Raw genomic sequence first — 27,220 nt, 5'->3', positions numbered from 1 at the left:
ATATAAATTGAGATTAAATTATTCGTGATTTTTTGCCAATCTGGCAAAAGTGGAGAAGGGATTAGCATATGTTTGATGTCATAGACAATGAGATTCTACTGAAGGTGGTTAATTATAAAGAGATGGGAATCAGAGGTGATGCCAGGGTTTAAAGATATGGAAGTATGTTTTACTTTCATTGTATTTCTCAAATCTCTCACCCCCAACTTTCTTGCACTAAATTTGAGTATTTTGTTATGCAATTTTCTTAATTACTTTTTATGCATGTATCTCTTGATTAAATTGTGTAAATGCATATTTTTCAAATATATGCATGTTTAGTCATGAGCATTTGCTTTTGTGTAATTCAGAAAAGACAAGAGGAAAAAAGAAAAGGAAAATCTTATGGTTGTAGCTTACTCTGGAGTGGCAGGAAGTGAAAAGATACACATGCATGCTTTCATTAATCATTTTGACTGAATTTGTTTAAAAATCCCCCAGTAGCCTATGTTAATGAGAATTACTTTTCCATTGCTAGCCAGGTTGCCTGTCTGAGATGTGAGGAAGTTTTTGAGTAAAATACAATCAACCCTTCACTATTGCTGGCATTAGGAGCACAGGTCTCCTGTGAAATTGTAAAAAACAAACAAAAAAACCCGAATAAAGACTAAGACAACATCTCTCTATTAATTTTTAGGTCCTTCAGCACAACACTATGGTCAACATCTGCTGGAAGCTGTATTACACTGGAGAAACTAAAATTCCTAGAAAGGTGTTCTCTGTAAATCTCTAGATCAGGGGTCCACAAACTTTTTAAACAGAGAGCCAGGTCACAGTCCCTCAAACTGTTGGAGGGCCGGATTATAATTTGAAAAAAAAAAAGAATGAATTTCTATGCACGTTGCACATATCTTATTTGTAGCATAAAATACACTTAAAAACAATACAATAATTAAAATGAGGAGCAATGTTAACAAATATAAACTTATTAGTATTTCAATGGGAAATGTGGGCCTGCTTTTAGCTGATGAGATAGGATTGTTGCTGTTATGTGCTTCTCAGACTTAGGTTGACCCTGAGCGAGGGCCGGATAAATGACCTTGGAGGGCCGCATCTGGGCCCCGGGCCTTAGTTTGAGGACCCCTGCTCTAGATCCTCTAGCCTGACCATATGATTGATTTTTAATGTGACCAGAGAGATTCCTAGAGAGAAAATTTTAAGCAATTCCATAAATAATAAAATGCAAAATATGGAGGACTAGTCAGACTATATAGATAAAAATTTATGCTGAGACATGAACTTGCTTTTTCATTTTGAATTTGAGAAGATTTGGTGTGGTAACAGTAGAAAAGAGAAGAGCGATGGAGATCAGAGCTTTAACAAACAGATTACTGCTTATTATAGAAGAAACTTTTCTTACCTTGAAGAAAGTGCTTACATTAACAACAGTTAGCTACTTTCACTTCCAGCAGCATGAGGTCTTGATCCTATTTTCTGGTCATAATTGTGCACTGATTAAACTTAACTGGGAGAAAATTACATGCAACTGGATCCTTGGGAGCCTGCTTGGAGCACCATTTACTTTGAAATGGGGGGAAGCATTTTGCTTGTGGGCTTCAGTCAGTTCCTGGTAGTGGCAGCTGTGTGGGAGTCCAGCACCTAAAATAGCACGGAAAGGCAATTTATTCATCCTTTGCACAGAAAACTGGTGTATAGATTTAGAAGTCGAAACGTGTCTATTGTTACAACTCAATCTCTCAAAAGAATCACCATTATGAAACTCTGACACTGTTTAGCTGAGCTCACTGTGATGTCTCGGGCAGTTCTTGAATGTTGTGAGTAGAAGAATGTAATAAACTGTGATGAATGTTTGTAGATGTTCATCCATCATCATCCTGCTTTGGGTGAGTATAGAGTGCCCATAAAATTAGGAGGAAATGCCACCCCTGCAATGGAAAGGCACTAGTCAGTTTGCAGCCAATATGAGAAGAAGCCCAGTGGCCAAGAAAATCAGGTGGGGGGTGAATTTTGTTGCAGCTGAACTAACTGGGCAGATGTACCATAACAGGTGTAAGCTGAGATAAGCAGTAGGCCAGATAAGTTTCTCAAGTTGTTTTGCAGGTTAGCATTGTAGGTGGCAATACCTGGCTTCACCCTTTTCATCCTACATTTCTTCATTGATTTTAAGTTCATAGTTATATGTAATAATTAGTTATTATGATTCCTTTGTGTACTGTATGTTGGCATTGAATTTTTGCCATTAGTATGTTGTAAACTGCCTTGAGTCCCCCCAGGGGTGAGAAAGGCAGCATATGAATACAATAAGTAATAACAGTAAATAATGATGGCAGCAGCTGACTCAGCAGCTCCTGTATGCTCTCAGGGCCCTTCCACACTGCTTTATATCCCAGGATCTGATCCCAGATTATCTGCTTTAAACTGGAAAATATGAGTCTCCATGGCCAGATAATCTGGGAAAAGCAGACAATCTGGGATCAGTTCCTGGGCTATAGGGGCAGTGTGGAAGGGCCCTCAGAGAGCCTAAAGACGTTACTGCCATAGAGGCAGGGAACTAACAAAACAGTGAAAATCCTGGTCCCAGTCTGGCCCTGCCAGAACTCTCTTTCTGAACGAAAGGCTGCTAACTAGCTGCATTATTGGCTTCATGCCTCTCGTTTACAGTAGATGATGCTTGGAGGTTACATCTTTGGATAGCTATTTGCATTCCTTTCTCAGCCCTGCTGCAGTCCTGTGGCTTACAGTATCACTGTTCCCAGTAATTTTGCTTCCCTCTCCCATCCCACAGCTAGAGGTAAGTCTTGGGGAATTTTAGAATATTATTCACTCTCTTGTTTTGAAACAGATTGCTTGGAGGAAGCTAACACCTGGCGATCTGTAGACATGAATCTTGGAATTCAAAATCAAGAGTATTTTTAGTTAGACACTGTGTGTAAAAAGTCACATCAGTACATTTGATACATTTTTCTTTCCTATTAAGTTCCTTCTCAGTTGATTAGTACAGTGTAGGGATAAACAAACTATAGACCCTAAAGGCCTTAAGCGCATTTTTGTGGGGTACCCTCACCCCCACTTCCCAATTAATTCCATACATCTATCACTTACTGATTTCATACAGTGTGTTTTTGCATGTGTTGCTCTTGAATCTGAACAGTCACATATAATTATTGAAAACGTTTGGATGTAATGTGTTTGTTTACCTTGAGTAGAACCTATATGGTGTAGTGGTTTGAGCACTGGATTATGATTCTAGTTAAAAGGGTTTGTATCCCCACTTAGCTATGAAAACCCATTGGGAGAACAAATAGGACAGAAAGAAAGAAAAAACAAATCTGTCATTACCATCTCCAGAAAACAGAAATATAACAAAAAGCAAAACATTTTAACTTGGTACGAAAGCCTAAGGACGGGTGCCTACCAGACACTTTGAGGAAGGGAATGCTGTAACTGAAGTGCTACTGAAGTAAGAGACCTGATCTTAGATTATGCCTTTGAAGATGAAATACCTGGAGCAGCTCCTGGAGGGATGTTCTTGAGGGCAGGTTCATGTGGGCGAAGCCTGTCCTTGAAATACCTGCTTCAGAGATTGTAATCCTACAAGTGCCTTGTCTTTTTCCTTTCCCCTGCTGTCCAGGTGGAGGAGCGTTTTTCCCGTGTCCCAGAGCCTGTGCAGAAGCGCATCGTTTTCTGGTCCTTCCCACGAAGTGAGCGGGAGATATGTATGTATTCATCCCTTGGCTATCACCCTCCTGAGGGCGAGAGAGACTCGCGTGTGCCCTTTAATCGTGGTCTGAATTTGCTGCAGTCAGGTGCTGTTGACCGAGTCCTGCAAGTAGGTGAGTGAACCAACTGGTCCAGAAGCTTTTGCTTTGAATGTGTGTTATGTACTGGAATATGGTTAACAGCAGGAAGATCTATCATGGCCTCTGTGGCAGAACTGAAGCAGAGATGAAACTGTGCTTCTCCAGAGTTGAAAGAACAGAAGGAAGATGTAATTTGATCTGCAGCAGCATTTTAGCCAGACCCAAATATTCATTTATATTTGGGAGGAATTACTGTTCAAGCTGGTTAAATTATATTTGAGTAGATAAGCACGGGACTAGTTGCCAGTTTAACATCTCATGGAGATAGACTGGAGAAACTAGGTTCTTTCTGTATTTTCAAATGACAATAGCAAATACCAAAGACTGATGTTAATTTCCATTGTGGAGGCTTCCAAGTGACTGGAGGAAGACAATACCACAGTTCTCCAAGTGAAACAATGGGACAGGGGAGGGCAAGGACTCCAAATGCAGCTGAATTCCTCTCAGAATTCTTTACCACAGACTATGTTGGCAAGGAGTTTGTAATCTAACAATATTTTGAGGACTACACTTTGCCCACCCCTATCATATGATGAGTTGGTGCATTTTCTGCTTTGTTCTTGAACTGATATTAAAAGAGAAACAGAGCTGTTGGTACTTGAAACAATAACTTGTCTTGAGTTTTCACAAAATACCACAATTTGTGTATATAATTTTATTTAACACATTAAAAATTGCCTCTTCACTCAAGAAGCACTTAAACTCCCAAAATGAAGCCCAAACTTTATTTATATATTATTACAATTACATTATAGTGAAGCATAATTGAACATCAAAGGGTGACATCAGTTACTATTGCAGAATAGTAAACATTTATAAGGCCTGTATTGAGAGCAGTGATATAAGCTGTGGAAAGGGAGTCCCCCATCTCCTCTCTTGATGTGGTGAGACATATAGTAGCATCAAGAATGTGATTTGGAAATGAATAGGAAGTTGGTGTAGTTGTTTCAAAACCTATATTATGGTTTGTGAAACACATACCTAAGAACAAGCAGGCCAGCATGTTGTGCACTAGCTGTAATTTCCAAATGCTTTGCAATGAGAACCTCACACAGACTATATTTCAGCAATCTGGACATGAAGGGATTGAGACATAGGATCCTTTTACACGACCATATAAAATCCAGATTATCGGCTTTGAACTGGATTATAATGCAGTGTAGATTCATATCATCCAGTTCAAAGCGGATAATGTGGAGTATCTGCTTTGATAATCTGGGTTATATGGAAGTGGAGAAGGGGCCCATAGATGATGGGGATAGATCTGTTTTCCTCAGGAAGAGAAGCAGCAGATGCATCAGTTGGGGCCTGGCAAAGCCCTTTCTGATCTCTATACTGCATGATCATCTAGGTCAGGGGTTCTCAACCTGTGAGTCCCCAGATTTTTGGCCTATAACTTACAGAAATCCCTGCCAGGATGCCCACAGATTGAGAACTACTGATCTAGGGGCACTGTGGCTTAGAAGACTGGACTTGACTTATGCACCTTATCCTTCAAAGAGGTGGTGCCATACATCTTGAGCAACTTGTATTCCAGTCCCAGATGTGCCTGATTATCTCTCTCTCTTGTGGTTTGAGTCTTGGCATATTTATCCATCTCTAGTCCTTTGTATCACACAAAACTTGCATCTGATATTTAGGAATTTTAAATAGTTGTGGAGGAATAATTTAGGTGAAATAGAAGGGAGGGGAGGGACATGGCTATTTGCTAGTTGGGTCACCTGGAAAGATTGTCTTTCTCATGCTGACAAATGTGATAGGAATTGTAACTTAACACAACTTTAAAGAGCCAAGTTGAAGGGAGTTGTCCTCAGTTTTTGAGCTGACCGTATTAGCTGGGTTGCCCACACTAGTTTTGGGATTTTGCTGTGACAAAAGCTATCTCCTGTATTGCACTATATCTGTACACTCCAATGTATGTCTGAACTAGTTTCTGGAATTCTCCAGCACAGGCCAGATTTGGCAAGAATGTTATTAATATTCTGGGGATATTAGATCACTGGAGCTCTCTGATATGCTTCCAAGTAGCATTTTGGATGAACTATTTTGTATGCGATACCTAATTGTTTTGAGTGTTTCAAGAACAATGACACACAACTGTGTTTGGTTTTGAAGTTATTTCAGATTGTGGGTAGTAAGCTAATATGTTTGAGAACTGATATTCCATGTTCATATAAACAATGCATATTTCAATAGTGATCAATGAATGCCCTCCTGAGTGCTCTACCATAAAAATGCAGAAAACAGAGCTAATAATAATTGATAATAATGGAACTAATAATGGGACTGGCTGTACATTCACCATATGTTCAGCATGGGATGTAGCTATTATACATAGCTGAACCCTTTTTGTCCTTTCACTTGATATTGTAGCTGCAGTGCTACCTACTTAAACTTCAGTCCACTTTGTTTTCATCCTACAAAAGAGAGCAGCCGATTAAATGTGCTACAGTGGCTAGATTGCAGTCTAGCCACATTATAGCACTCTGTACATGGGATGCAATGCTATCACCAAAATGATAATGTGGCCCAGGGCTCCTAGAAATAGATGGCTAGCCTCTGATTCGAAATTTCAATTCCTTTCTTTCTCTTCTCCTCACCCTCTCTCCCCCTTCCCCAGTTTTTTTCTGATACTAAGAGGGCTGATATAATATTGTGTATTGTGCTTGTCTGTTCAAGACTGCTGTGTGTCATCCAGTCCCCTGAATTGTCTATCTATGGGCATCTTTTCAGCATGGCTACAAATCTTACAGACCACAAAGAGCACATCTGTGTAGAGCTGATGAATTGGCTAAAAGTAGGAGCTATGTGGCAGGAAATCACCAGTTCAACTGCTGCCTTAAGCAAAGCAGTGGTCTCTTGGGCTAGGTTCTGAGCCTCTCTCTCCCACAACAAGAGAAGGATGCTAGTTTGCCTAACAGAGTGATTTTTTTTTGTATCAGGAGTGACTTGAGAAAAACTGCAAGTCACATCTGGTGTGAGAGAATTGGCCGTCTGCAAGGACGTTGTCCAGAAGAAGCCCAAATGTTTTACCATCCTGTGGGGGGCTTCTCTCATGGCCTCATATGAGAAACTGGAACTGACAGATGGGAGCTCACCCTGCTCCCTGGATTTGAATCACCGACCTTTCAGTCCTGCTGGCACAAGGGTTTAACCCATTGTGCCATCGTGGGCTCCAACAGAGTGATCATAAAAATTACTTAGATAATATTGGCACCACCTGAAATGTAGTCTATAAATACTATGCATTATTTAAACATTAGTGTATGAATTCTGTATTGCATAAGCATGTTTTTGGTAGGGATGAAAATAAAGGAACAAACCTGTCTGATACTTATGCCCCCTGATCAAAAAATCATTTTTACAGTGCAACCTTCTATGTATAAATCTCAGTGTGTCCAGTGGGAGCTATTATAATCACGTTTAGTTTAATGGTTGATTGTGCTCTGCATTTTAAATGTGTTCCTCTGGGCAGTGATGGGGTCTTACATTAAGATTTTCTGCCTTTATAGTCAGACTAATTTTTAAAATCCTAGTGATCTTACTGAAGTTAATAGAAGAAATTCTGCCCAAAGTGGCCTTTGTTGTTCTTAAGATGGTGCACGCAGTTGGATTGAATGAATAAGGGATCAACAAAGGTATTGGCAATGTTTGCTCACTATTTAAGATGCTGTGCAATGTTCTGGTGATCATGTTTCATAGGGGAGACATCTAGAGGGCAAATAAATGGAAAAGAATTTGGAGTACCTTCCATCCCAGAAGAGGCTGAATATGTTTGTGGGCTATTGCTTCAGAAAAAAATTATTGATGGGAGGTTTCTTTTACATAACAACATGTGATGCTGCTTCGTTGGGGTTGGCAGCAATTAAACAGTATAGTCAAGACAGACAAAAGTATACATTTCTTTACACATTCAAACTTTACTAAGTGCTTTATGTGTTTGTTGTTGTAACCTAAATGAAATAAAATGCAAGTGACAGAACAGTCTATTCATGTTAACCAAATGATATGCCTATGTTCAGAAGCACTATAGACCACCAATGGCTGGTTCAAAGCAAGAGTTCATCCTGACCTGGGATGCCGTCTTCTAGTTGCCTTAGTACTTTGGCTGCCCATTTTACAAAATGTGGGAGAGGGGGACTTGAAGCCAGCTCTCTATTCTAATAGCAGCTCGGCTGTGTATGCTCATTCATCACAAGCCATTGCACATGCTTGCTTCATTTGGTAGTATGAATAGTTATCTTTACTCAAACAGTACAGAGCTGTTGTGTCTCTCCTAACACAATGCTTTTAAATGGAAGCCATTGGTACATTCAGCTGAGAGTCGCTGAGTAATGTACATGCATGTGTGAGTAATTCCTAATTCTGGCCTGAGCATGAGTTCCCATCTTGAGTACTTCAATAGACCCATGAGCAAAGTACAAAGAAAATATAACATTACAGTTTCATGCTATACTCCCCAAAAAGGGATTCCAAAGGCTTTGTAAATTTTAGGCTGCAATGTTTACAGAATGCATCTAGACAGCCTTGTAAGGTGGTGAGACACTGGTTGGGTTTTCCTTGTATCATCATGAACAATCTGAAAAAAAGTGAGTCAACACTTTTTAGGATGACTGGCAGGGTTCAAGGCAGGTTTGAAGAACCTTTGTCTAATGGGTGCTAAGGGATTATGGAAGTTGGAGCCCAAATCGTCTGGAGGGCCAGAGATTTCTCAGCACTGGTTTAAGGCATGCTGTACTGCAGTAGTCGTGTCAAACTTACAACCCTCCAGGTGTTTTGGACTTCAGCTTCCAGAATTCCTCGCTGTTGGACAAGCTGGCTAGGGCTTCTGGGAGTTGGGGTCTGAAACATCTGGAAGGGCACAAGTTGGACATTTCTGCTGTACTGTATCAGGATCCCCATGCTATTTTTTTAAAAGCTTGAGATGTGGTTATTTCAGATCTTACCTTATGTTCAAATTCATTAGTTTCCAACTTGACACAATCCAGATTTCATCACAATATTGGCTGCAAGCAGGTACATTTCAACAAGCATCTTCTGGACAGAGTTGTGTATTGCTTAAGCCATGGAGCTGAACTTCTGGCTTCGAAATAAGACAGGAAGTTCCAGGAATCTGTATCTAATTCGCAGAAAATCCTTTCCCATTCCAAATATGGTGGCCAAACAGTCATCTCAAAGAGATCCATCCCTCCTGTGTTAATCTCCAATGTCAGGGTGGCTGTACTTTGGCTGTCTGGGCTGTTATCCATCTGTAGGCTGTGAACAGTGGGGGAAAATGCTTAGAAAATTAATTTCCTGGCATAATCCATGTGGATTGTGGACTGTGCTTTTTTAAGTTGACAGTAAACCCCCACCCCATACTCTACTCTGCTCTTGGGTTTAAAGCCCCTGCAGATCCTATACTTTTCCTTAAGTCACATTGAAAGTACAGTTGACCCTCTGTATCCACAGACTCAACTATCTATAACTTGAAAAAATATATATTTTAAAAAATTAAACTTTGATTTTACAAATTTGCATAGGAAGCTCCATTTTATATGCCATGTATGTAATACAAATTGAGCACTTACAGATTTGTGTATCTACAGCCCAGTACATAACAAGGGCCCACTGTGTAGACTTTAAGCAGATTTTGTATTTGACTGGGATAGGAGTTGAAAACTACAACCTTCACAGTTCCCAGTGTGGATTCCAGAGAATTCAAAATGTTTGGAAGAGATTAGCAGTGTATTGAAATGATTAAGAGGTACATTAAAGAGAAAGCAACATTGCACGGTGTGTGTAATGTGTAGAATAAATATCACTTTTCACATTTCTCATAAGGAAAAAGACTTCCATTACAAACTAACATTTTCCCATTAAGAATCTATAGAAAAACCAGACAACTGTTGGAATATGAATTCTGGACCAAAATGTCTGCTGCATCTTTTCTTATTTTAGTGGTGACATTCATGGTTCATTACTGTATTATTTTTGTACTATGTGAAGTTGTTGGAGATCCAGTATTTTGATATTTCAGAGTTTCTTTAAGAATGATCTCTTCATATTTTATTGTCCCATGGAGAAAATCCTGTTTCTGCACAATTAATATACCCAGCTCTCTAATAGGGAATGCATTAGTACTCTTTCACCGAGAATATATTATTTTTTCCAGTATGGTGTAGTGATTTGAGTGTTGGTCAATGACTCTGGAGAACAGAGTTTGAATCCCTGCCCAGCCAGGGAAACACGCTGGGTGACCTTGAACCTTAGAGGAAGAAATATTTCCAAGAAAGCCCCATGATAAAGGTTTGCCATAAGTCAAATATGACTTGAAGGCACATGGCAACAGTATTTTGATGCAATGATTTGTATTGCCTTTCAAAGCTTTCTGTAACATTTTCCCTCTTTTGGTTGTACTCCATTTGCAATATGTGATTTAAAATCTCATTCTGTATTAGTAGACCTATGACTTGCAGATTCAGAACCACTGGTATTTTAGTTGTAGAGGCAGAATCTGTTTATCGTTCTCTCCCACTTTTGTAATGTATACAAAAGAAAATATACAGAAGGGCTTTAAATCAAATATGCTAATACTTATTTGCAATTGAATGTCACAGTTTTCCTCCATTGACTCTGAAATTTGTTTTCTGTGCCCAGTTCTTTTGCTTTGGGCAACTGAGATAGTTTAAGTCAATAGATGGTTAATACTTATAAGCCTTTGTCGTCTGCTCCTCTCATCGTAATCCAAAATATCTTGCTGATTTTCTGTCTTTTAAGCAGCACCTCCAGCCTTTATATCACGGCCACCATAGAAAGCTTAGCCTAAGATGTACTGAATGGAATGGAAAAATTTAAGTACCATAAGATCCATATAACTGTAGAATCCATATCTGCGGTTTCACTTACTGCATCCAAGAAGTAATGGTCTCTCTAGAAGTTTGCTAGACCCTCTAGGTCAGTGATTCTCAACCTGGGGTCCCCAGATGTTTTTGGCCTTCAACTCCCAGAAATCCTAACAGCTGATAAACTGGCTGGGATTTCTGGGAGTTGTAGGCCAAAAACATCTGGGGACCTCAGGTTGAGAACCACTGCTCTAGGTGATTCTATGGTATGCTCTCCCTGGAAGTTACCATAGAGTTGTGTTGGAGGACTTAGCAAATACTTAGCAAATATAGACAGAGATTGCTTGTCTTGGATCTCAAAATCCTCCTAGGCAACAACTCTGTGCTATTCTGGGACAAGAAGCCAGCTACTTTAATGGTGTTTGGTCATATCTGAAGTCTCGGGTAACCATGGAACATATCCACCATGCTGCATTCACTGGAAGATGTATCATAAGTTTCTGACTAGTTTAGCTTTGGCAAATCATATTCCAAGTGTCTTTTGTGTACATGAATAATCTTGACCAAAACTGGGCTACTATTTACCATAGTCATAACATAATTTTTATCCTTTCTTATGATAAACTCAAAGTTACCCATCTAACAAGGAGGAGGAATGTATTGTTGCCCTTAAGTGTAGTGAACATCATGCTTCTTCCATTGGCCAGTGTTGGGACAAGAATGAACTATTATTCTAATTGGCTTCTGTCTATGAAGTGTCTTAAGCAATAAAATATCTTCAGCCATTATTTAAGTAGCATGACACTGGATGCAAGAGGATTTCCATCTAGATTTTTTCTGAATCTCCTTTCCATTCTTCTGAACGGTGGTCAGTTCTGAAGTTTTCATTTTATTTTGCAGAATTTTATGAGATACCAAAGAAAAAGAAATCAATTTGTGACATATAGGGTACAGGCTATTTTAATTTAGTTTGGGAGATTATGCTTTCAGAATATCCAACAGACTCTCAAGTTGAGAGTGCCTTCCACTAGCACTCCATGTGCCACCCTTTGCTTCCACTGAGGTGGCAAATAGCTTGGCCTTTACTCTACTCAGACCTGTATCGGGCTGGTTCAGGACTATAATGGGGCTTAGGCTGGTAAACGTCATTTCCCCCTTACATAATATCTGCATGTATCCACATAGTCACAAAAACAACACAGCAATGTGAGTTGGACTGGCAGCAGAGGAGTAACATTTCTTAATGCTGCATCAATGTGTGCTTTCCTAAAAACAAAAGACTCTGCAACTCCTTTATGTACACATTGCATGAAGTAGTCTCCTTAAGTACAAAGGGCAGGGGAGTTCCTCTGCTCCTGATTTCATATTGCTTCTTTCTTTCCTGTTAAAAATCACCAAGATCCAAAAGCTGAAAGATGATTAAATACTTAAGAAATAATAAAACCAAGTTAGAACATAGAGCATTAAAACACACAGAAACCAGCACAATAGGCAATATCCAGCACATTGTTTAAGGAGATTGTATATATGGTGGACCCTTGGTTACGCACCATGGATCACAAAATCTGTGGATGCTGAAATCCCATGATGTACATTGCATTAGTAAAATAGTCTCTGTTATCTATATAAATAAAAATGTAATGTTCGTTTGTGGTATTCACAGAACTCAAAAACCGTTGGGAAAATTGACACCAAAATTGGACACAAGACACCTAACAACCCAATGTATGTCTTTTACTCAAAAAAAAAATTGATTTTGTCATTTGGGAGTTGTAGTTGCTGGGATTTATAGTTCACCTACAATCAAAGAGCATTCTGAACCCCACCAACGATGGAATTGAACCAGACTTGGCACACAGTTCTCCCATGACCAACAGAAAATACTAGAAGGGTTTGGTGGGCAGTGTCCTTTGGTTTTGGAGTTGTAGTTCACCTACATCCAAAGATCACTGTGGACTCAAACAATGATGGATCTGGACCAAACTCTACACAAATACTCAATATGCCCAAATGTGAACACTGGTGGAGTTTGGGGAAAATAGAATCTTGACATTTGGGAGTTGTAGTTGCTGAGATTTATAGTTCACCTACAATCACAGAGCATTCTGAACCCCACCAACGATAGAATTGGGCCAAACCCCCACACAGAACCCCCATGTGGGCCACAGCAACGCGTGGCGGGGACGGCTAGTATATGTATAAAATAGTATAATTAAGCTTTCTTTTTGGAGGGTTTAAAATAGATTTTCAATCCAAGGATGGTTCAGTCTTAAATCCGTAGATGCAGAATCCATAGATATTGAGGGCCAAATGTAGTAATGTATCAAATGCCTCTCAGAATAGAAAGGTAGACAAAAAAAAAAAAAAGACGAACCATTGAACATTTTGCACTACAATTCTCACATCACCTTTGACCAAGCTGAAATATCTAGAGAGCCAAATAGCTCTAGAGCTGCTTATGCTGCTGTAGGTGAATATGTCCAGGGACAAGACCAGTGCACTGATGTGAAAAATAGCAAAAGCAATGCAATTTTCCAGGACTTTTAGTCTCAGGCGATTTGTCTTTCAGTGAAAAGAAAGGATACATTTACAGTTTAACCGTTTCCGTGTTTGCTGTTGTGCCATCAAGTTGTCTTCAACTTATAGCAACCCTTAAGGAGTTCAACTTACGCCGACATTTCCAAGAAATCCTGTCATCGTATGTCCTGCTCAGGTCTTGCAAACCTAGGGCTGTGACATCTCTAATTGAATCATTCACTTCTAATGTAGTCTCCTTTCATACTGCTATAACTGAGCATTATATTTCCAATGAGTCATAAGTGCAAGAAATAAATTCCACTAAGTTCAACATAATTTACTCCATAGCAATTGTCTTTAGGATTTCAGCATTAGCACATTATTATTATTATTATTATTATTATTATTATTATCTTTATTTATACCCTGCTAACATCTCCCGAAGGACTCGATGTGGCTTATAAGGCCAAGGCCACAACAAAACAACAGCATAACAAATACAATACTAAAACTCATAAAGCAAATAATAAAACATCAAGCAAAACAATAAAACACGAAAAATGTGACACTATGACACATTTAAAACCTATAAGAAACATTTGAAGGTGCTGCTTCTTTTATACGATGTTTAGATACCCTTATATAAATAAATATAACATAAATATAAACATTTCACAACTGTAACAATGTATTCAGTGGCTTTCATATAAGTTGCATTATTTTTCTGTTCAGCTTTTCAATTTAAATAATACAATAGTAACAATGTACTAAAATACAAGTAAAAAGATGCATTTATGCTAGTCTTGAAACTTGGGTATCTCAGGGTAGAATATTGCCCTAGATAACCAAATTTTGATGTGGAATGCTGCAGTAATATAGCTTTACTATGTAGCTTTAAAGCCACAAAGGTCATTTATGGCCTGACAAATCATGGCATATATCCTCTGTGTTCATCAGATGAAACAAAACTTCTAAAGGCCAAAAAATCAACTGTACTACAACACTACTATTACCTCCTGAACTTCAGTTTCAACATGGCCGAAGAGATTATTTCTCAGATCTCGTAACAATAAACCAAGGATGAGCTTGCATCACTGTCTAGTTTGGAGGAAGTCAGCAAAGCCATCAACCAACTAATTATTGTCGAAGGCTTTCATGGCTGGAATCACTAGGTTCTTGTGGGGTTTTTCGGGCTATAGAGCCATGTTCTAGAGGCATTTCTCCTGACGTTTCGCCTGCATCTATGGCAAGCATCCTCAGAGGTATGAGACCTCATACCTCTGAGGATGCTTGCCATAGATGCAGGCGAAACGTCAGGAGAAATGCCTCTAGAACATGGCTCTATAGCCCGAAAAACCCCACAAGAACCTAACCAACTAATTAATAACCGGACAGATGGCAAGCTCTTTAACCTCAGCTGGCTGAAAGCCAAAGTAAGGTCCCAACAACTTCTGTTATAGAATTCCAATATGCTGATAACAACATAGTCTTTGCTCATTCATAGGAAGGAGCCCCCGGTGGCGCAGTGGGTTAAACCCCTGTGCCGGCAGGACTGAAGACCAACAGGTTGCAGGTTCGAATCCAGGGAGAGGAGAATGAGCTCCTTCTATCAGCTCCAGCTCCTCATGCGGGGACATGAGAGAAGCCTCCCACAAGGATGATAAAAACATCAAATCATCCAGGCGTCCCCTGGGCAACGTCCTTGCAGACGGCCAATTCTCTCACACCAGAAGCGACTTGCAGTTTCTCAAGTCGCTCCTGACATGACAAAAAAAAAATTATAGGAAGATGTACAAGTCACTTTAAACACAGTTGTAGAAGCATATAAAAAGCTTGGCTGCTCACAGAACATTGAGGAAACCAAAGTGTTCTACCAGCAGGCACCAACCAATTCCTCTGACATGCCAGGATTAAAACTCAATGTGTAACATTAGAAAATGTCAACCATTTCTGCTACCTAGGCAGCCACCTCTCCATAAAAGTCTACATTGATGCCGAATACAGCACCATTTGAGCTCTCGAGGGCAGTATTTTTTCAAATGAAGCAGAATGTTTGAAGGTCAAGACAATCACAGAGGGGCATTATTTATAAAGCTATTGTCTTCCTAACTCTGTTGTACCCCTGTGAAACATGGACCATGAAGAAAACATGTGATCAGTGAGGACTTGTGGTCCTAGATGGGTGCTCTTGCTAGTCCAGAAGTGGAGTGAGAAGAGCAGGAGTCTTTCACACACACACATTTTAAACCCCTCCTGTATTTAGACTACTTTGCAGCTGTTCTGGCATTCCCTCTGAATTGGGAGCCAGACAGATTAGAAACTCAAAGCTTCTTATTCCTCCTAGCATCAGCAAGGTATTGTGTCTCTGCATGGACATGTCATTTGTATAGAGCATGTGGCTATCTTGTAGTGAGTAGATTTAGCTATTAATTGTGTCTCCTGCAAAAAAATAGCTATTTTCATTCTGACCTCTTGTGTTTGTCTGACTGCTTTTTTAAAAAAGCAGGAGAACTATATGTGGGGGAGGAATCTTTTCATCTAGTGACTTGTAAACATCCTTTTGCAATTCAAGACCATCAACCAGGCTTTGTTTTTGATTTATGAATTCAGGTTAATTTCAGAGCAGCTATCCAAGAACCTGGAAAACAATGGTCAAATTTAACATTAGGATTCGCTTCTTTGATTGGACCAGTTCAAGAATGAGCATCACGTGTCCCTCCCACTATTGCAGTGCCTGGAACTCCAATTTCTACTATGTTTTTCTGTTAAAACAGGATAATCATGTTCCAGGATGTGTGACTCCTTTAAATCGAGGTTCATGGCACTCCAGGCCTTGTTTGTGTTTTAAAGGCTTTTTTCACTCAATAACAGTAAGTGGACTTCCAGCAGGTTGGAAATTGATCTAGAAACCCTCCAGAGTTACCTAACCTGCCACTGGCAGAAGACGCCAAGCAGGAGGGAATGAACTGCACGCATTAGCAATGCAGCTCATACACAGTATACTAGTATTTGCACAGTTCATACTGTGATGTCCAAACATGCCCAGTGTTTTAAATGTGGTTGGACCATAGATTTATATGTTTACGTCACACTGTTTGCCTTTTTTTTTTAAAGTGCAATTGCATTGTACATCAGGTCGAAAACCCCAAACAATTGCTTTAACTTAAGGTTCTCTAGATGTATTATTAGGCCTAATTATCTTAAAGGCACTTGAAAGCACATAACAATAGCAACTATATCCCATTGAATTTTGGAAGATAAGCAGGATCAGCCCTGGTCAGTACTTGGGTGGGAGACAGCCAATGAATTCCAGGTGTTGTGGGCTATATTTCAGAGGAAGGACCTGGCAGAATCAGGTATTACTTGCCAGAAAAAAACCCATGAAATTAATGGGGACACCATAAGTCAATAGGATACACAGATGTGTTGTGACTAACTTCTATACATAAGGGTTAATGGAAACATCTATACCATGCTTGTTGGTGCTTTTCTGAGGCTTATATGTTACATATGTTTTTGTGCCTGGGCTGTAGTGGAATGAAAATGAAAATCAGCATTTTGCTGGGTTCTGTTTCAGCTTTGTCCCTCCCAGACATTGGAAGTATCTTTGGACTGAACCTCCCACCCAAAGTCTTATTCCAAAAAAGTAACGGTTGTGTATCTGGTAGTTCCAGATTTTTTCTCTTTTGGAAGTTTCTTTCTATTTATAGCTGCATGTGCAACTGCCAGCTTTCTCTTGCTAGAGCTGTGAGGAGGGCAGGTTGCTGGGTGCGGATCTGGACTTGGCAGGTAGTGTGAGTCACCTGCTGGTCCTTATTGCCGAGCTGGCAGTTAGCAGTAGGGTATTTTTCTTTTCTTGACTGCACTTGTCAGTGACACAGCAAGGGCTGCAAGGCAAGGCATTTTGAAGCCTGACCGGTTCAGTGAGGATGCCCTGCTTGTGTCATGTGTGACTCAATGGACTTGGTCAATACACCTGCAGAACCCCGCCCAGGACACACCGTGCTGACGTCTCTTCCTCCGTCTCTTGTCTGTGTGGGACGGGCACAGAGGGAACACACGGCTGGCACTCTCTCCAGAACAGAAATACAGAAGAACTGCTGAGAGCAGAATTGCATTCAGGCCTCACTGCTTGGGATTTCCTCTGCTATGTTGCCTGAGTTTTGATTTGGGTTGTGTGATGTTGTGGATACTTTGGTTCGGGAACACAGTTGTGACTCCATAAGTAAAGGTTCTCTTGGAGGCAGCAATGCTCCAAGATGGTCAGGTAGTGATTGTGGCAAGGATTATGTTTGCCTCGCTAGCCCAACTTTGACTCTTTTCCAGTATAAGACAGAACTACCCACAGTCTCTGTACTTAATTGCCCCATGTCACAATTAGAGTAAGTTCCCCATAACCGCAGAATCTATAACCATGGTTTCACTTACCCGCACTAGTGGGAAACATGGTTTCTAGGACTTTGTTAAGTTCTCCTGGCAACACTATGTCATGTTTCCTTTGGAAGTTACTATAGTGTCACCCTAGAGCAGGGGTCCACAAACTTTTTAAACAGAGGGCTAGGTCACAGTTCCTCAAATTGTTGAGGGCCGGATTATAATTTGAAAAACACATGAATGAATTCCTATGCACAATGCACATTTCTTATTTGTAGTGCAAAACACTTTAAAATACAACCATGAAGAACAATTTTAACAAATATAAATTTATTAGTATTTCAATGGGAAGTGTAGGCCTGCTTTTGACTGATGAGATAGCATTGTTGTTGTTATTGTTGTTGTTATGTGCTTTCAAGTCATTTCAGACTTAGGTTGATCCTGAGGGCTGAGTAAATGACCTTGGAGGGCTGTATCTGGCCCCTGGGCCTTAGTTTGAGGACCCCTGCCCTAGAGGATCTAGCAAATTCTTAGAGAGGCTGTCTCCAAAAATCTCCAGGACGACTCTGGAACCAGATTTGGGTAATTTCATGTTATTTGGTCATACCTACAGTTTCAGATAACCACAGTTTGGCCACAAATGTATCTCCCATCAATATGGGTATCTTACAGTACTATAAAATGGTCTGGTGGATAAGGCAACCCTATAGCATCACATGGCTGCCCAACTATTATCTGGTGTGGGTTTTACAGAACAGATTGCACCACTGTGGAAACATCTGCATGGATTTCCTCTTCGTTTCCAAATCACATCTTTCTCTTTCGTGTCTGTATTCATTATCTGTGGTCTCGTTATGTGTCTTACTTCCTAAAGAAATAGGATTAGTGAGAAGATCATAAAGAGGACCTGCCTGTCCCAGCTGTAGGATTCTGTTGTAGCATTTACATGGTTGGCTGGACTCTACAGTTCTGCCAAACTTCTAGTAATTGAGGCTGCTTTTTGATCTCAGGTTTCCGTGCCTTTTTGGTATCAGTTTTGTTCTAATACTTGTTTGGATTTGTTTTTTTATTGTCCTTGTGGAATTGTTGTAAATGGCTTTGAGTGCTGATTCAGTGGGGTGTGGAGATTAGAAATATTTTAAATCTGTAAGTAAGCATGTAATGTTTCTTGTCCACAGTGAGCCTGAAGGGAACAAAGGCAAACGGACTGGATTGCTGACCTATTACTCCATAGTTTCTGCTTATTGCACAGTTGGTATCAGGTTGAGACATTATGTTCACAGCTAAGCATTGTTGCCCCCTAGTCAATAGGGGCATTAGCATGGCTTTTATTATACTTCCTTGCTCAGCCGGAGTTAATCTATCTATCTATATATGACTCAAAGTATGTTGGTTGATTAGTGTGTACCACAATAGCCCCTGCATGGCTTGATGAATATGGACCAAACTTGGCATACATAATCATCATAATGTAACCTAAAATACTGGCAGGGTTTGGGTGGGGAGGTCTCATGGAGGATGATGGGAGTTGGAGTCCAGTCACATCTGGAGAGTCTTGTTGCTACAAGTTCCAATCCATCCAGATCTGGTCTTGATGAGAGTTCCAACCAATCTGGAGCTGATGGGAGTTACAGCCTGACTAGGCTAATGGGAATTCCAGTCTATTACCTGTATGATTTCATAAAAGCTCCCATTGTACAAGTAAACATTTTCTAAAGGACCATTGATAAAATAATGAAGCTAGTAATGAATAATAAATATAAGGGTGAGTAAAAAACTATCCACACTCTAGCTATATTAAAACATCTGTTGGTCACACTGTCTTATTAGTGCTTTCTGTAGAAGGTCGCAATCTCCTCAGTCACTACTGTGCAGTTTTAAGAGAGTTGCATTAGTTTGTTTGTGATTGTGGTGAAAAAGAAAATGGCTGCCTCCCCCCCCCCCCCCTTTGTGATTTGCATGAAAGAAGAGCAATGATTCGTTTTCTGAGGTCTGAGGGTGTCTGATGCTGATATTTATTGAGGGTATTTTGTTACTATCCAAGAGTGTTGTGTTGTTGCATGGCAATGCACATCCACACATAACTGCCCATACTGTTGACACTCTCCCAAAACTTTGTTTTAAAGTGTTAAAGCATCCTCCCTATAGTCGTGATTTTACCCCATCAGATTATCACATGTTTGGACCCTGGAAAGAAGCCCTATAAGGACTAATTTTCATGTTTGTTGAAGAGGTACATCTGTGGTTCACAGGTCATCCTAAAGCACTTTTGAATAAAATAATATGAAGCTTGTTGACAAATGGACGAAGTATATTGAAAAGCAGGGAGATGTATTTGTCTTTTCTGAAAGCTGATTGAAATTTTTCACTTATCTTCATAAATCAAAGGCCACTCCCTCTTTTCATGGCTCTAAGAGAGATTTAAGCCTGGATCTTCCATGTCCCAGTGCAGTACTTGTTGTGATATTATCTCAGTGCCCTTGGACTTGACAGCCGATTTGGGAGTTTGTTTTCACTGTAAGAAAAAAAAATCATTTTAATCTTGTAGGAACTATGGTCCAGACACATGTCATTTTTGACAATTTGATTGCAATATGGTCCTTTGTGTTTAATTCCATTTTTTAAATGTATCTTTTATACCTATGACTTTACAGAAATATCTGAATGCTTTAGTATGTAGCTGGTCTTCCAGGCAGTTTCTCTTTGCTGTGGAATTGAGGGGAAGGGTTAGTGGTGGGAGGAGATGATCAGTGGGTGGGAGGGTAATACTTCCTACCAAGCAAGGTTGGATTTTAAAAATATTCACATACATGATGGAGAGAGGAGAAATACAGAGAAGTCATAGCCATGTGGTAAAAAATAATGTGAAGGATTGGAAATGCATTTCTTCAGGAGAAATCTGTGTCATACATGTTGCATTAATGCAGGTCACTGCGACCCAGGAAAATGTGACGTAAAACATAAATTTTAAAATATAAACAAACCCTTTGATTCAGATCTCAGTCCTGTTTTCCACCACCATCATTATAGCTATTCTTGCTGTTTTTTGATTTTGTTATTTTAAGATAGTAAAATAGCAAAAAAATGCTTTCTTTTTGCTGAGGGGGACAGTCTCTTCATGTGCTTACAGCCTGTTTCTTATTTTCCTCCTCGACTTAATTTTTTTACAGGTTTCCATCTGAGTGGCATTGTAACAGAGCCACCAGGTCCCAGCGAACCCGAGCACAGTTACCATGTCTCCATCAGCTTTGACCGCTGCAAGATCACGTCGGTGAGCTGTGCCTGTGACAACCGGGACATCTTCTACTGTGCCCACGTGGTGGCCTTGTCCTTGCACCGCATCCGACATGCTCGCCAAGTGGAGCTACGCCTTCCCATCTCTGAAACCTTGTCGCAGATGAACCGAGACCAGTTGCAGAAGTTTGTGCAGTACTTGATCAGTGCCCACCACACGGAAGTGCTGCCGACAGCTCAAAGGCTGGCCGATGAGATTCTGTTGCTTGGCTCTGAGATAAACCGAGTGCATGGTAAGGAGTTCTGCTAGAGTCCCTGGGGGAACCAACAATTCAAGTGGGGGAGATAGGACCAGAAGAAGGTTCTTGTTTTGGATTACAACTTCAATCAAGTATGACCTCTGGCTATGACTTTTAGATAGCTATAGTCCCCAAACCCCAGCCCCCTCCTATGTTTTAGTAAAAGAATAGAGTATGGCTTTAAGTACATCTGTAGTCCATGGGGTGCCAACATCCCTCACTTCACATTTCTCAATTTCTTATTGGAGAAATAGAGTCATGGATGTGTAAGAGTGGCTGCTGTTGTCTCTGTTTTATTGTTCACGCATAGTATAGGTATCTGGAGGCAGCAGCTGTTTACATTGCCTGTTGTAGACATAACGCCAGTAGGATTGGTTAGAGTAGAAGTCCATATTTTTCCAACTCAAGCTTATTACACTGCAGACATATTGCTACAATCAATATGCGAAGTCTGCTTCTCTAATCCCAATTCACCATCTTCCCAATGCAAACAGTGCAGGAAAACGTTGAGCTAGACAGATGACAAGGAAGAACGGAGGCAGGCGAATATAAAAAGACCGCGTAAGGAGCTGACTTATTCCTGAGCTTATAAAGTTTATGGTAAACCCTCCACATTTGCTGGGGATGGGGGTTCAGGAAGCCTACCACTGAGGAAGCCTACCTTCCCGATGGAAGTTGAACATTATGCTGCTTCCTTTAATCATTTCAGCATGCATGGGCAAACTTCAACCCTCCAGGTGTTTTGGACTCCCAACTACCAGAATTCATAACAGACTACCGGCTGTTAGAAATTGTAGGAGTTGGAGTCCAAAATACCTGGAGGGCCAGAGTTTGCCCATGTCATACAGGGTAACTGTATAGGAAAACAGGTATTTGGGGTAGTGTAGGTTTCTAGGATGCCTCTAGAGGTAAGGTGGAGTATTTCATGCATTTATGGGGCTTTCTGCATGCTTTAAGAGCAAAAATTACCTGTTAAGTCATACTGATTTTTTCCCTTTGAAATGGGGAGTGGGGACTTGGGGGAGAACGTAAGGTCCACAAAAGTGGGGTTCAGGAGTTGCATATGGCCCTGAATTGCACTATGCCCATTTTGATCTAGAGCATGGCTTCTAATTTTGACACAATACACCTAGCAGTCCAACGAGTGTCCATCACCCCTAAAAACACCCCCCCAGCAGAACAACTTTAAAACTCTCCAAAAATACACCATGTATACATATACACATGCACGCGTATACATATACACATGCAGACATTCATACACACACACGTGTGTATATATATATATGTACAAACACACACAAATATACATACATACACACACATATATATAAACATTCACACATACATGCAGACATATATACATGCATGCATACACATAAACCCACAAATACACAAATATATACACATATACACACACATAAACACATATATACAAACAGAAAGCACATATACACAGACTGGGCCACAGCAGCACATGGCAGAGGTTGGCTAGTTAGGTATAAAAGGCAAACATTTATTTATAAGAAATCAGCATTTGCAAAGCTTTCTAAGCAGGCAGATTTTCCTTTTTGTGAAGTATAGTTGAAGCATCTGCTGCAGAGCTGACTGTAAACTCTGAACAACATATTTGTGCAGATATCTACAACATTCAGAAAACTTACTCTTGCCAAAATTTTCATGATCTCAACATTGAGCTAAGAGGATCCCACAGTTTAAGAAGATGTGATCTAGAGTAAAAACATCCTGGTTCAATAGTTAAGTCGAAACAAGAACTACTATACTTAGCCTATTTTGTGTTCTGAAAGCAAGGGTTGTGAACTTGGGTACTCCCAATATTTTGGACTTCAACAACATTTGGAGGGCCACCCATTCCCCACTGTTATTCTCATTAAATCTGTAAAGGTTTTTTGACTGGACAAGGGCATATTTACTGGCTGCTAAACTGCAGTGTCCCCTGGGTAACCCAGCCTGTTACAGCTATAGCATATTTGGCAGCCAAAATTTTGATGATTTTTTCCCAGGTGCCCCTGACCCCACAGCTGGTGCTGGAATTGAGGATGCAAACTGCTGGCACTTGGATGAAGAGCAGATCCAAGAACAAGTGAAGCAACTTCTCTCAAATGGAGGTTACTATGGAGCAAGCAAACAGCTGCAGTCCATGTTCAACAAGGTAAAGGCTCCTGTTCATCTATAGTAGGGTAGGAGGTGGAACCTCCAGCCTGTTGAGGGGCCTTGTACCCCCAGGCCCTTCAAGTCCTTTCTATCCTGTCCAGGTGAAGAATCAGTGTTGTCTTTGATCACTGAATAGAGATGATGAAGGTTCCTTTTCCAGTTCTCAACTGTCCCTTCTGAGAGGACACAGGCTGTCAATATGAACACTTGTTCCTGAAAAGTACAATTGAAAGGCTTTTGTTGTTCTTCTTCCCCGAGTGTCGATTTGTTCTCTAGGCAGAAGCATCAGTGGGGAACTCCAGGCAACACTTCCAGTCTGGAAAGTTTGGAAATGTTTGTTTTTTCTTTCTTTCTAGTCATCTGTCTCCTAATAAGTTGTAGATAAATATTGCAGTTACTGGTACTTAAGCCAGCATTATTTGGATTGTGAGGGCTCTGGAGTGCTAATTCTGAGGCCTTCCACATACTCAGAATAAAGATTGGGCAATGTTAATTTTTGGCAAGTAGAGTTTGAGATCTGCAGAGTTTAGAAAAGTTGGAGCTAGCCAACATTGAAAAACCTTGAGTTTTTCAAAAAGATAACATTTCCAAACTCTGGAGCTAAGGCAAGGACTTCTTGGTTCAGGGATGTAGTTTTAGCAGAGAAATTGGACTTACTTCCTGACATTCTTGAAAATTTCCTATCATGATGTATCTCCTTCCTCAGGTGCGGGAAATGCTGAGAATGCGGGACTCCAATGGGGCACGGATGCTCATCCTGATGACAGAGCAGTTCTTGCAGGATCCGCGCCTTGCACTCTGGCGGCAGCAAGGAGCTGGCATGACGGACAAGTGCCGGCAGCTCTGGGATGAACTGGGTGAGAATTCCTTGTAGAAAGGGGAGCATGGAATTGCTGTTTGTTGTTATTCACAAGGCCAGACCCCTGGAAACTAGAAAAAAATTCAGATATCTTTTCTTTTTAAAAATGCAAGTTTCTTATCCTTATGGCTGCAAATATATATATATATATATATATATATATATATATATATGAAAATATATGGATAGTGCTTGATTGGAGAAGGCTGCTTCAAATAGTTCTAAAGCAAGAAAGGTGGAAGAACCCAGCATATGATGGTTAAGGATTATCGTCTCATCTGTTTTAAAGGCAAATTACAGTAGAGGGCCATGTTATATGATTACATTTCAAAAGAACAATGCCTAATCTACATTTGTATGATACACTGTGAGAAACTGGATGAAGAAAGAGCTTTTATGATGGGGCTAATATTTTGCATCTTGAATTAAAAAACAGTTGTGTTGGGCATTTTCCTGACTTCATATATGGTCTTACCTTCAATCTCCCATGTTTAGACAGTGGTGCCAGTCATGGATTGGAGGTAACATCTATTAGATAGATGAAGGAACCTTGGTGAGCCACAGCCAGATGTTACTCCTATTCTCATTTGCTTTTCAGTCATTTGTGGAGAAACTAAGGTGACCCAATCATGGAGATTTTTTGTGTTGGGCATTTTCCTGACTTCATATATGGTCTTACCAGCCAAGATTACCCAGTGGGTTAGGAGCCCCAGGTGGCACAATGAGTTAAAACCCTTGTGCTGGCAGGACTGTTGACCAAAAGGTTGGCAGTACAAATCTGGGGAGCGTGGTGAGCTCTTGTCTGTAAGCTCCAACTTCTCATGCGGGGACATGAGAGAAGTCTCCCATGAGATTGTAAAACATCTCAGCGTCTTCTAGGCAACGTCCTTGCAGACGGCCAATTCTCTCACACCAGAAGCAACTTGCAGTTTATCAAGTTGTTCCTGATACACACACACCTAAAAAACAAAAACAGTGGGTTTTCATGGCTAAGGAAGAAATTGAATCCTGGTTTCCAGAGTCAGATTCCGAAATTCAAAGCAGTACATCCCACTGGCCTATTGCTAGTTTAAACCAATAATCTTTGAGCAGGATATATTTTGACTACTTAGCTGATTTTTTTCTTTTAATCTTGCCTCATCTTCCTGCCCTGATGATGAAGCTTAGTCTTGCTGCAAATTATATGTTCGATTGTATATTTTATTGTTGTCTTTTACTGCATTTTTGTCGGTTTACTTTTCCAAGCTGGAGCTCAGAGGAGCCTGTGTGGAACATCTATCCAAATGCTGGCCACTGTGAACTTTGTTTATCCTTCACATAATTACGGATCTGTTTGCCTTCAAACCATAAATCAAACTACCACTCCAACTCACCTTGCTATCCCTTTTATATTAAAGTCCCTCTTTTACACAGACTTGCCTGGATGTTAATTTGCCTGATTGCAATTTTCCCTTCTCTGCTACAGGAGCACTGTGGGTGTGTGTGGTATTGAGCCCCCACTGCAAGATGGAAGAACGAGCTCTCTGGCTGCAGCTTCTCAAGAAGTGGAACAAGCTGGATGTCTGTCCCTTGGAGGAAGGCAACTACTCCTGCGACAGCATAGGACCTAGCAATGTCTTGCCCTCTAACCCAAACCGCAACTCAGGTAAGGGGACACATGCTAGATGTGTGCTGTCCTCTAGGTCCAAACTCTGTTATTCCAGGTGATTTGTATTGTAGCTCCCAAAATCCCTGATCATTGCCCAAGGCAGCTGACACCTCTAGAAGTTGAAGTCCAAAACCTGGAGGACTAAGTTTGGGAATCACTTCTCTGTGGGGAACTTGACCTAGATTGTTGTCTTCTCTAGAATATAATTGCATCCTATGGAGTATGTTTCTAGAGTATAATAATCTCAAGGCCTAAGCAAGAAGTGGAGGTACCATCACCAGGGCCTTGAGGGAAGGGGCAGCGTTTATTTCCCTTGCTGCCTCTGGCTCAGCTTCTGGGGACTGCTCGGTGCTGCTGGACTCTATCTTGACTGGCCTCCATTTCAGCATCCTTTGGTCAGCATAGAGATACCAACATTTGTTTCTTCCAGCCATGGCCCTTGATTCACCTGAGCCCTCTCTTGAGTGAACACTGCCACCCTGGTTTGGCATCTCATTCTTCCCCTGATGGAACATCTGCTCTGTTAACACTATTTTTAATATGTTTTATTGCATTTATATGTTTTAAATATTTTATAATTTAATGTTATATTTATTATTTGTTGTTGCACTTATTGCATTTATATGTTTTAATTGTTTTATAATTTGATATATTATATTTATTTGTTGTTTGATACGGCATTGAATGTTGTCATAATCTGTAAGCCGCTCTGAGTCCCCTTTGGGGTTGAGAAGAGCGGGGTATAAATACAGTAAATAAATAAATAAATAAATAAGGTTGAGGGTTTAAACCCCATCTTTAATTTTAAACCATGAACTAACTCTAGTAGTTGTGGCTCAAATCAGACTAATGTCTATGCCACAATTTCATTTGGCAGGGGAAGGGTAGAAATTTTCTCATTCAATTTATTTATTATTATTTATTATTATATTTATACCCCTCCCTTCTCACCTCGAAGGGGACTCAGGGCATTTCATTCTGTGTCCACTGTCAATTTTCAGACCCTTACACTGATCTATATGTGTCTTCATAGCTGCTGTCCGGCAGACGGTTTTTGGACGTGCCATCAAGGCTGCAGAGCTTCGCTGGGGCGATTGTCACCTGCAGAAGATCCTGAGCAGTGACTGCTATGGCGTTTCTTTGAAAAGTGGAAGTGACAAGCTGGGCTTTGACCCCCAAGGCCACCCGCTCTGGCTGGGCGATGCTTTCCCCATGGCATGTGCTCGAGTGGATGCCTTGCGCTCCCATGGCTATCCCCGTGAGGCCCTGCGTCTCGCAGTGGCAGTTGTAAATGCCATGCGCTTGCAGCGGCGTCATCAGCTGGAGAGCTACAAGCAGCAGAAGAAAGGCAAGAGGGGAGCTGAACAGGGCTTGGGTGGGAGTGAGGCAAGAGACTTGGCTTCCGTTCTGTTTGGGGGTGGGATGTGATG

At 40.6% G+C, this 27,220-nt stretch overlaps 1 protein-coding gene across 1 annotated transcript in view; it reads left to right on the top strand.

The window, feature by feature from the left end:
• Window positions 1-27,220, top strand: part of ZSWIM4 (zinc finger SWIM-type containing 4) — a 51,220-nt gene that overhangs the window by 8,117 nt on the left and 15,883 nt on the right. Inside the window, exons 2-7 of the mRNA XM_060763633.2 lie at window positions 3,632-3,833; window positions 20,746-21,102; window positions 23,133-23,281; window positions 23,990-24,140; window positions 25,608-25,787; window positions 26,824-27,138. Coding sequence (XP_060619616.2) covers window positions 3,632-3,833; window positions 20,746-21,102; window positions 23,133-23,281; window positions 23,990-24,140; window positions 25,608-25,787; window positions 26,824-27,138 — 1,354 coding nt within the window. The remainder of the gene's footprint in view (window positions 1-3,631; window positions 3,834-20,745; window positions 21,103-23,132; window positions 23,282-23,989; window positions 24,141-25,607; window positions 25,788-26,823; window positions 27,139-27,220) is intronic.

This window comes from Anolis sagrei, chromosome 2 (assembly GCF_037176765.1).
Source record: "Anolis sagrei isolate rAnoSag1 chromosome 2, rAnoSag1.mat, whole genome shotgun sequence".
Taxonomy (NCBI): Eukaryota; Metazoa; Chordata; class Lepidosauria; order Squamata; family Dactyloidae; genus Anolis; species Anolis sagrei.
Note: the sequence above shows the minus strand (reverse complement) of the source record. Positions and strands in the feature narration are given on the sequence as shown.